The following is an 11,355-nucleotide window of genomic DNA, read 5'->3' as shown; positions in this document are numbered from 1 at the left end:
CCCTCCCCCCCCGCTCACAGCGTGACGCGGGACACGGCGAGGCGCACAGCCACGCTGCGCTCCTTGAAGGCGGTGGTGATGAAGCAGCCGAAGGTCAGCGCCGCCATCACGCTCAGCGAGAAGGCGAAGAGCGAGTTGGCGCGCGACAGCACCGTGTTCATCTCCTCTGCCCGCCCGGCCCAGCCCGGCGGCTCGGGGCACCCGCGGCGGGAAGCGGCAGTAGCAGCCGCCTAGCTCAGGCCGTGCGGCCGGCAGCAGGCAGGTCCAGGTCCGCGGCGTGCCCGCCCAACCGGTGGGAGGGGAGCTGGGCGGGGCGGAGGGGAGGAGCCGGCCGGCGCCGCGCCCAGGCGCCTTCTCCAGCCTGCCTCCTCAGCCGGCCTCCCTCCCCCCGCGCCGTGAGGTGCTGGAGGGCTCCCTCTGCTCCGCGGAGGTCTCGCTCAGCTCTCCGGCCTGCTGCGGGGCTTCTCGGGAGCCTAACCAGCAAACAAACAAAAAAGTGAAAACGAAAAGCTGGTGTTCTCTGAGGGGGCCCCGCCTCCATGCAGAGGTTCCGTGTCCTCGTGTTTATGAAAGGTGCCTCCTGTCTGTTTGCCTGGGGGTGTCTCGGGTCTGCCTGGGGGTGCCTGCCCCGCACTGACCTCGGGGCGACTCCCATCTATTCCGGGGTGCCTCAAGTCTGTTCCCAGGTGCTTGGCATCTGCCTGGGAGCACCTCAAGTCTATTTCCAAGTGCCTCATGTCTCTGGGGGTGCTTGTCTCACAGGGTGCCTCACACCTACTTAGAGCTGCTTTACATCTTTTTTTTGAGGGTACCTTGCGTCTATCCAGAGGTGCCTCCCATCCAGTACAGGGTGCTCACATTGACTTGGGGGCACCTCAGGTCTATTCCTGGATGCCACATGTCTATCTGGGGGTGGCCCACATCTACCTAGAGGTGCCTGGCATCTATTTCGGAGTGCCTCACTTCTGCCTGGGAGCACCTCAAGTCTATTTCCAAGTGCCTCTCATTTGTCTGGGGGTGCTTGTCTCACAGGGTGCCTCACATCTACTAAGAGGTGCTTCACCTGTATTTCAGGGTGTTTCACATCCATCCAGAGGTACCTCCCATCCATTACAGGGTGCTCACATGTACCTGGGGGCACCTCAAATCTATTTCAGGGTGCCTTGAATCTTTTTTGGGGTATATTGCATCTGCTTCAGGGTTCCCTGCATCCAGGGGCAGGCCTAGGGTTTTGAAAAGGGGAATGCAGATGATGTGGTGCCTCATCCTGTGTAATGACTCGTATTTGTTTCCAGGTAAAAAAGAAAATAGATTTACTACTGTGCTCAGAGCCTAGGGCTGTATCATTTGGTTTAAGAGCAAAGCAAAAACAAATATCACTTCACTGAAATAAATTAAAAAGGTCTGTAGGGCTGGGAAATAGGAGTTACATTACCCCAAGCAACTAACAGGCAGCAGAACGAGGAAAAAAAAGGCTAGCTTCATTAGTGGAACAGCAAGACCTTTAAAAGGGTGCATTAAAACCTGTGGGATGAAGAGTTTAGAAGGAATCGTAGAAGGAGTCACTTTAACAAGCCATGAATTCTGTTGACATGCTCACTGCTGCCTGAATAGAAATGCTGTTACCACTGCCAGGCACTTGCTTTTAAACTTTGGGTAGAGCAGAAATCAAAGGCGGGTAGAACGGCACCAGTTAACACCCCACTAGATCCACCTCTGCTCACTTCTATACAAGGGTGCCTTGATTCTATCTGGTGGTGTCTCGAGTCAAACCAGGTTAATCACCAGAGCTCTAGAGGAAGAGGCCCTTTTCACTGCTACTTTAACAGCATGTTTCTTACCCTTTTCCAATTCACCCCCTTGACTTTTGTAGTAGGAAGGGCCTGTTCTCCACGCATGTGAGTCTGTCACCAGCTCCAATTTATGATGCCTGATCTTTTGCCTGGGAAAGTCATTGCCACTTGACAAGAGGCAAGGGTTTCTTGGGGTGTTATCTTTTATATATATATCCCTGCGTAGTTGGGAAAGAGTTAGACCAGTCTTCAAATGCAAGGCATTCTTCCTCAGGTCACTAGCTTTGTATGTGTCAAAGCAACTGTGCTAAAGCGGTTGACTAAGCCAAGTCTCCAGAAGAAAAAAGTACTGGTTGCTGACAACAGGGGTCAGCACTAGATCAAGCTTCACTTAGCTGAATTTTCTGTTTTGAATCTGAATCTTTTCCCCAATGCCTAATGTTGTGTTAGAAGGGAGGGCAGGGTGGCATGTTAGGAACCAGTTAGTCTTTAAGGCAGTGGTTCTCAATCTTTTTAGATTCAAGGCACCCCTCAAAAAATTCCAGTGCTTAGATTTTGCTCATTTTCAACTATGGAAAAGTAATAGAGCAATTTTTTTGCTGTGGTCTTTCTGAGTTCTTTACAACAAGTCAGAATGGTTTAGACACTATGGACTCCTATTTGAAATCTCTTGTAAATGTTTATCTCATGAATTGTGTTTGTGTTCATACACCTAACAGTATGTGACATCCCACAGCAACCTTAAAAGGATCCCAAGGCACATCAGGGTGCTGTGGTACCCTGGTTGAAAATCGCTACTCTGGGATACCACCCTGCCCTTCTTTCTGCCTGACATCAGACTAACACTGCTAACTCCCTCTCTTTACTAATGTGTCAGCCATAAATGAAGCTTCACCATTCCAATCTATCAAGGGTCATTCCTTGCCAGTCTTTTATATTGTTTTCTCTGAGTACTGTTTGATAATAGGCTTCTTTTACTTGTTTACATGCCCCTTTTTGTGTATTCCTTCAGCTGCCTGCTTGACATATGTGACATACTTCATTTAAACATGCCCCAAGTATTTCCATTTTTTCCCCCTTGGATAGCTAGAGATGAAGAAGATGTTGACTTGAAATTACTGTAAATTAATTTCACTTGATGCCTAGTATCATTTTAGGACACATTCTTTTGAAGGGATTTAGATATCTGCTTGCACCATTAGTGCGTTTTCGAGTTCCATGTCTGCATGTTAAAATGGAACACACGTTTTGTTTGGAAGATTCACAGTTTGGTCTTTAACATGTATATTTTCAATGACCATATCTTGCTTAATCTTGGTGATATAACTGCCTGCTTGTCTTCATGGGATGTTTTCTTCTAAGCATCCTCATTGGCTTGCAAGTAACTACCAAGGTATGTACATTGATTTGTATCTTGTGTAACATTAGAAGGTATGGGAATACTTGGCTTCGGAGTTGCTGGGATTCTCATTAGATGTGTGTGTTATTCCCCAAGAATTGATAGTGTGTTGTCTGAGGGTTGAGAGCCTTTTTTTCCCTTGTTGCATGCTGGTTGAGAAGCCACTTAGAAAAGTTAAATTGTTAGCAAAATATAAGATATTCTAGTGTACCATTCTGGAATGCAGTAGTTAAGTCTCATATTGATGCCGCTGCAGAGGTGATTTTGGAAAATCCTTTGATCCATTTGCTAGTGGAAAATAACACTAAATAACAGAGTGAATTAATAAGGTCATGATCAGTTTCATAGCTGCTATTCAGAAATTATATCGTCTAGAACAGTGGTTTTCAAACTGGCTTGCAGACCTCTGGTGATCCACAGACTGTCTGAGGGGTTTGTGAAACATGACTAATCAATCAAAAGTATGTGAATACCCACACTTACAATTCAAAGGGGTCTGTGCCTCCATTAACACTATTTTAGGGGTCTGAATATGAAAAAAAGTTGAAAAACACTGGTCTAGATCAGAGGTCAGCAACCTTTAAGAACTTTGGGCTGCTCCTTATGACTCAGTTGCTCCTGAGGACCACTGATTCCCCTCTGCAGTGCCCCAGCCCTTACTGCTGTGTGCCAAGGGTTGCTCTTGTGCCTCCTTACTGCAGTCTCTGCTTACTGTCACCACTCTGATTTCCATCACTGTGAGTTGCCCCAAATTTGGTAGTGAGGGTAAGCATAGGGAGAGAACTGTCTTCAGCAGAGAGCTCAGAGGGCTGGGGTGGCTGTGGAATGCTGTGCAGGGCTTTTGGAAAATGAATGCATAGAACAGGGCAAATAAGTGTCCCCAATTCTGCCTGCTGCCAACACCCGCCATCATGGGTTGGATCTGATTTCTTTGCAGGCCTGATCTGGCCCACAGGCCATAGGTCACTGATTCCTTGTCTAGAATAATTGTATTTTCAATTTACTATTTGAAAATACTATAAACAACTGTACATACCTGCCTGAGCCAATGCTGCAGGAGTGTCAGCAGTGGGGAGTGGTACAATAGTAAAGCTGCTAAATCTTCCTTGGCAGCTTCAGGGACCCAGGGAGAGCTGGAATAAAAGATATCATACTTTTCCAGCTACCACATTAGTTTCCTGCTGTCAAGAGCAATGTTTTGGTGGTAGTGTAGACAGGACCTTAAAGTTAAAAATCACTTGAAAACAGAGAATTAAGGAAAATGAAACATGTGCTCAACTTTGATCTTTTACTTCTTTACTAGAGAGAAGCACTGAACAGCCTTTATCCCATTGAAATAAATCTGGCAAAATCCAGGAGAGGAAGAAAGCATTTGAATAGCAGAAAACAAGATCAGCCATGATCTTTCTATGGTTATGTATTAAAGAACATTACATTCTAGGCAAGTTGAGTGTTTTGTTACGAATGTAAAATTGTTCTGTACAATGGATTAATGCCTCCCCCCCCAGCAAATTATGGTGCCAAATCTTAATGTTAGAATACTGGCACCTAAACAAGACTTCCTACTTTAAGTGACTCCAGTTATATAATAACTCAGACAAACATATCTGGAGAATTTTTGGAGCTAAAAAAAATATTTTGGAGCCCATTTTCAAGCTAGAGTAACGTGAGGTACTTAGTGCTTCTTGAAACACTCAACCTCTCAGGATAAGTGGGTAATTGGGCTAGAGGGGTAGAGAGCAGTCTGACTAAAGTGACTTGGGAGGAAGATGTTGCTCAGAGAGAATGTCCCCATGCAGAGAAGGTCTTTCCTTTTTCTGGTTTCTTGGTCTGTACCTTTAAACTGATTCCCCTTCACTCCCTGCCTGTTGTTTGGGCAGGCTAGTTGCCAAGTAGCTTCCTCTCCTTGGGATACCTACAGATTCTGTAGTTCATAACTGCTCCTTCTCAGCTCCACTTAATTTGTCACTGAGTAGATAGAGTTAGCCATCTTAGTCTAGTCAGGCAGAAGATGGGGCAGAGTAGCACCTTAGAGACGGACTTGTTCAGAATGCCATAAGCTTTCATAGGCGACAACCTATTTCATCAGATGAAACTGAAGGAAACTGATTCCTGTTTCATTCAAGAAGAAATTGATTTAGTTTTGTTTTCACCATTGGGTCTGAGTAGACATGGGATACACTTCTAAGCGGCTGAGGCTTGGCAAAACGTTGCACCATGTTAAGTTCAGGCACTCAAATTGTTAGTACCGTTCTGATAAGTCCCTGTCATTTATTAATCAGCCCTTAAATTAACTTGAGGTAGGGACCAAATATGCCTCAGCTGCTGATAGGAGGAATGTTGAGCAGGTAGGGAAGGAGTCTGAGGGGGGAAAAAAGTAATGGTGCAGGAGACTTGGTTTCTTTTGGAAAGATGTGGGGTCTGGTGGCACTGAAAATTTTAAGCAGTTTAGTGTGTTTAATTCTATAGGTAAGTAAGTGTTAAAGTGTTGGGGTGTTTTTTTTAATTATTGATTTACAGATCAACTTTCCATTTTACAACAACTATTCATTCACCACCATAGATTTGGAGATGGGTCCCCAAAAGATCTTGGCTCAGAAACTGACTCTAAATGTTTTGGAGCTAAAAGCGGCACATTCTTGGCTCTGAGCTAATTTGTTTTTGCCCATTACATGGCATACAAAGCCTTGTAAGGCAAAGTCATCTTATACATCTCTGATTTAGCTGAGACCTTCACACTTCATTGTGCTTTGCATTCCATGGCAAGAAGCCTGTGTCTCACTGATCCACCTCGCTGTGGTTTTATCTCATTCCTGAAGTCAATTCGTGGTTCTCTGTCACAATGTATTTTTATGTCTCTTGTCAAAGTACCAAAGGCTTTTAACTAGAGACTGTTATCTCAGCTTGAGGAAAAGAATGCTTTGCTGCATCTGTTATGATTGGATTACTTAACTGATACCATTCTTAGTGGATGGAAAAAGACTTTTGAATATTAACAACAGCCACAGGAATCTGTGGATAGTGACCTCTGCCATATGATTTAGGCATAATCTTTTAAATCTAGCCACTACCCTTGTAATTGGGGCCAGGAAATAAAGATAAGGCACTTACCAGCACCAATTTGATCTTTATTATAGTGTTAAAAAAGACAAAATCTTTAGGAAAAATAGGGGAAATGAAGCCACGTTTCCTCTGTCTGGAAAACAAACTAACAGAAAATTGAAGGAGGTGGATACAAAATTAGAAATGAAGAGGTGGTTCCATAGCTTGCTGGAAGCATCTGGTATTGAAGAGAAATGAGGGAGGTTGAAATCTAAAGCATCTTACATGGCAGTTCTCTGTGCACAACACGTTTCAATAAAATCATGAAGGGGACTGCTGCTTGCTAGACAAAAAAAAGTTGAAATGTCCATTTAGAATAAACAGCTTCCTAAGTATTTTAAAATTCTGCTTAATAAACCAAATAAGGATTACAAAAGATGACATTAGGCTAGGAATCATTACCAAAACAGAACTGTTGAAGCAGTCATGTCTGGACTTCAAAATGCCAGAGTATTATAAAATGGAGTTATGGGCCAAGGAATTTAGAAGGTCTTCATCTCTTTTCCTATCAAATTGCCTTTGCAACGGAGGTGAACCAAAGCATTATATTTTGAATCTGTCAGGATGTGTATGTTGATCATCATAATTTTGGAAAGGAAAAAAAATCAACATCCCCAATGAGAGTATTTAAAATTCTGTTGGTTGTCAAAGAAAATCTCAAATTGAATTAGAATACATGTCAGATTTATATGCGTGGAACAGACTTAGAGTATGTCTATTCCACATAACGCAGTTCAGGGCAGTGTAGAGCTATCCAAGCCAGCTTGGGTATGAGAAAGAGTGTCACTGTGGGAGCAAAGGCAAATTACAAGGGAAATTAGCCCACGGTGTGCAATATAAACATTCCTTCAATGACAAAGGCATTTTACAATTATAGCTGCAATTATACAACCAAGAACATCTTACAGAAATGTATGGATATAATTGTTACAAGCTTCAGACGAATTATTTACTTGAAGTGCTCTGCTTAGAATGCTGCTTGATAGGGTAGAACAGAGATGGGCAAAATATGACCCGTGGGCCAGATCTGGTCCGCGAGGCCATTCTATCCAACCCGCAGGGCCCCTAAAAAATTTAGAAAATTAATATTTTTGGCCTTTGGTTCCTGTCAAAAATGACAGGAACCAAGGGCAGTAGGACCCAAGGGGAAGCCCAGCAGGCTCTCACACCAGCAGGGCCCACCCGGCCCACCCCTCCAGCTGGAAGCCCCAGCAGAGGTCGGGGGGTTAAGGGGAGGGGAGGACCCCAGCATGGAAGGAGCTGGTGCTGAACATGGGGAAAAGCAGCCCCTCCCCCGCCCTGGGGCCCACACTTCCTGCTGCCCCAGGTGGGTTGCGAGTGGCTGCAGTACGGGGTGCTGGACACAGAGCAGATAAGGGGCCACTTTTCTCCCTCCCCCACTCAGCACCAGCTTGTAACCCAGCCCCACTGCCAGCCTGGGCCCCATGCCAGCTCCGGACTCACCTGTTGGGGCTGTGCATTGTGACACCAGCTGCGGTCCCCCGCTTGCCGCCCTGGCAGTGTTTGCCACTGTCGCTGCCCAGCGCGAGAGTTCCGTGCAGGCCAGCAGCAGCAAACAGTGCCCGATGTGGCAAGTGCGGGGGGCCTGCAGCTGCTGCCATCAATGGGCAAGCCCGGAACCGGCTTGGACCCCAGGTTGGCAGTGGGGCTGGGTTACAAACTGGTACTAAGTGTGGAGAAAAGCAGCCCCTCACTCGTCCCATGGTCAGCACCCCACACTGTAGCCGCTTGTAGCCTGCGTGGGGCTGCCTGTGCCTGCTCCAGACAGCCCCACGTGGGCTGCGAGTGCCTGCAGCAGGGAGTGCCAGCCACGGGGAGGGCAGGGGGCCATTTTTGCCTACGCTCAGCACCAGCTTCTTCCCTGCTGGTGAGCAGGCGTTGGCGCTGTGCACTGCCTGCTGCCTGTACCACAGGGCTGGGGGGCACTGGGTGTGAGTGGGTGTGGGAGCCAGCGGGAACACGGGGCCTGCACCAGTGTCCTGGGGCCAGTGCTGGCGGGGCCCAGAGCAGGGTGGCAGATTGCAGGGTCCCAGTGGAGCCAGGCCAGCTCCCCTGCCCGCTGGTGCAGCCCAGCCCGACTCCATAGACCCCTGCCAGCCTGTGCCCCACTTTGGGCCCCACCGGTGCAGGCCCTGGGTCATTGGTCCCAAGATGGTGACCAGGGGGCGGGGCACTCAATCAAGGGGTGGGGCACCTGTCAAGGGAAGGGGCTTCCCATGTGACCCTCAACAGCCTACCAAAACTGGGTAAGCAAAGCTGTAATTTAGACTGAGATAGCTCGATTCCACATGACCAACTTTTCTATGTGAGAGAAACTACTCAGCCCAGCACTACAATCAACATAGGGTTCAGAAAATTATTGTGAAATTGCAGAAGTATTCAATAAATATGATACAAGGCCCAGTATTGTTCAGCACCTATAAATAGTGACAGTAACACTCTTTTTGAAGAGCATTTAAAGTGAATGAGTATTCTTTTATTTATCTATTTATATTTATATAGTGCCTAATGCAGAGATCTTGAATTTTATTTAGGCCAAGGATATCAGCCATTGGCCCCACAGGCAGGATCTGACCATTTGGCCAAGTGGGCTACTAGGGAGGGTGTTCAAGGAGGGGCATGGTCTGTCACAGAATTCACTGCCTTTCGACCCTGCTGGACATAATCATTGGTGGCAGGAGGATGTGTAACGCTGTGCTGACACAGCTCTGTTTGCTGTTGCTACCTGGCTTGCCACCACAGCTAGTATACTCACTGCAGCCACTGGCCCCACAGGTCTGGCTCAAGAGGAGCTCCGTCATCTGGATCTGGCCTGGGGTAAGTATGATACCTGTGATTTCGGCCATCAAGTACTACCATAATGCAGGTAAACAGAACTCTACCCAGTGTTTAAACATCGATCTGAGTAAATTTAAATTACCTGCTATTTGAGTAAAATTAAATTAAATTAAATTACTAATTTTATGACAGATTGAAAGAACAATCCAAGAGGTGGCCAACAGAAAAAGCCCAATAATAACTTGATAAAGTCCCAGTGAACTTACGAGGTTCCTTTCAGCCCTAATGTCTATGAAATCGATGAAAATGTTGCCATTAAAGGTTCACTAGAATGCAGAGGGTGAATACTACCACTACTGACTCTTCCTTTTCCCCTGTTCCCACCTTGGCTTGCCAGTGGTGACCAAGGGCCCCAAATCTGGCAGTGTCCAAGAGGTTGCAGGGGTCAAGTGGCAGTGGGATTCACCCCTTAAGTTCTGGAGCCATGCCAACTAGCCCTGCAGGCCATGTGCAGCCTACAGGCCACAGCTTGGATCACCTTGGTTTAAGCCATAGCTACCCTATATAGTACTTTCCTATAAACCAGAGTGCTCAATCCCCAGCCTGCAGGCCAGATCCGGCCAATGGCTCTATGTTATCTGGCCTGTGGGGCTTCCCATGGATCCAGAAATTTGGCGTCAGGAAAGGGGTGGCACTGCTCCCCCACCACCAAATTTTTGGACCCTTGGAGATGCCCAGGCTCTGCACACTTGATCAGGTGCCCAGTACCAGTATGCAGAGGCAGCATTAGGCCACAATGCCCAATTCTGGTACCTGGGGACCTGGAAGGGGGTAGCACCAGACCCCTGGAACCTGATTCTGGTATGCTGGGGTGGGAAGAGGCAGTACCAGGCACCCAGGGCCCAATCTTTGTGGGAGGGAGTGACAGCAGTCCCTCAAGGATCAATCCTAGTGCCCAGGGGTGGGAGGGGACAGTGCCAGGTCCCCAGGGACTAGTCCTGGCATGCAGGGGTAGAATGGGATGGTGCTGGGCCACAGGGCCCAATCCTGATGTGCAGGGCTCAATCTGGCCCATGGACTATTCTCACCCTATTCATTTGGCCCAGGGGGCCAAAAGAGTGAGCAGCAGCGCTATAAACTATTTGTCATTTCTGAAACAATTTTCACTTATTATACCTACACACAAAAAATCCCCAAATGCTTAACAGATGTGTTAATATCCACTGTTTAAGAATGGCTTGGTAGGCCTAAGTATGGTGTAGTTTGAATGCTTATCCTAAACTTTTTCAGTCCCAGTGTGTGTGCCTGCTATTTGAAATGGTTCTTGTCCCCTCATGCATGTCTCAGAGTTCACGCACGACATTTTCTAAGAATGCCGAAGTTCTTGGAACTATACTAGGAGAACTTCCTGGACAGCACTAAGTCTAGATAGTTTGGGATAGTACTTGGGCCAGAACTACAATGTTTCTCAGTATAAATTAGAGGGGATGATGCAGATACAGTTAACCCCTGGTTTATGCCAGTACGAACCGTTCAATTACAACTGGTTCAGTTTCCTAGTATAGACAGAAATTCAGTGCTGATGATATAAGATGTTATGACTGATTAGATTGAGTTGTTAAGTAGACCAAACTTATTCATATGACAGTGTTGCTGATAGCAGGGATTGCCTGATATTAGACTTGCAGTTGTGGTGGAATCTATCACTATTGTGACAGGCAGCTGTTCAGTGGTCAAAATGTGAAGTGATTCATCCTTAAAAATACTGCAAAGTGTGTGTTTTTTTTTAAATTTGAAGATGTCTGGCATCTAGAACTTGATAGCCACTAAAACAATTGATTGCATTATGATTTCAAAATGAGAGGAGATTTTTAATACCTTCTGGGAATAACAGTGGATATCTAGATCCTTCCTGAAAATAACTGTATTAACTAGGGACCTGGATTTGTTAGTCAAAACCATGAATTCTGTTTTTTGTTTTTAGTTATATACACAAATGAACATCGGTATCTTAAAACTAACAAATTAGCAACAGTTTTTATACTGGCAAGAACTGCATGAAGTCAGATTTTGAAAGAAAGAATTTAATTTGAACAAACTAGCTGGAAGGTCAGTGTAATATGTGGAGGCTTGTGATGTGAAACAACTCTTTTATTACATACAGAAGCTTATATACAATTATTTATAGTAAGAGGAAACAGTGGTTGGCCTGTTCTGCTACCCAGAAGTGCCTGCTGGTTTTACCAGACTGTCTCCTGGGAG

At 46.1% G+C, this 11,355-nt stretch overlaps 2 protein-coding genes across 3 annotated transcripts in view; one reads left to right on the top strand and one right to left on the bottom strand.

Annotated features, from left to right (window-relative positions):
* The window catches only part of SPCS3 (signal peptidase complex subunit 3), an 8,396-nt gene extending 8,107 nt beyond the window's left edge, over positions 1–289 (bottom strand). The window contains exon 1 of the mRNA XM_019534643.1: positions 19–289. Within this exon, the coding sequence (XP_019390188.1) occupies positions 19–161 (143 nt within the window). The 5' untranslated portion in view covers positions 162–289. The remainder of the gene's footprint in view (positions 1–18) is intronic.
* Positions 290–2,464: 2,175 nt separating this feature from the next.
* Positions 2,465–11,355, top strand: part of ASB5 (ankyrin repeat and SOCS box containing 5) — a 70,358-nt gene continuing 61,467 nt past the window's right edge. The window contains exons 1-3 of one of the 2 annotated variants that reach the window (XM_019534640.1): positions 2,465–3,186; positions 4,496–4,604; positions 9,091–9,132. The gene's annotated coding sequence lies outside the window, so the exon portion shown is untranslated. The remainder of the gene's footprint in view (positions 3,187–4,495; positions 4,605–9,090; positions 9,133–11,355) is intronic. The other variant, XM_019534639.1, reaches the window with a different exon arrangement.

This window comes from Crocodylus porosus, unplaced genomic scaffold (assembly GCF_001723895.1).
Source record: "Crocodylus porosus isolate Cpor-Errol unplaced genomic scaffold, CroPor_comp1, whole genome shotgun sequence".
Classification (NCBI taxonomy): Eukaryota; Metazoa; Chordata; order Crocodylia; family Crocodylidae; genus Crocodylus; species Crocodylus porosus.
Note: the sequence above shows the minus strand (reverse complement) of the source record. Positions and strands in the feature narration are given on the sequence as shown.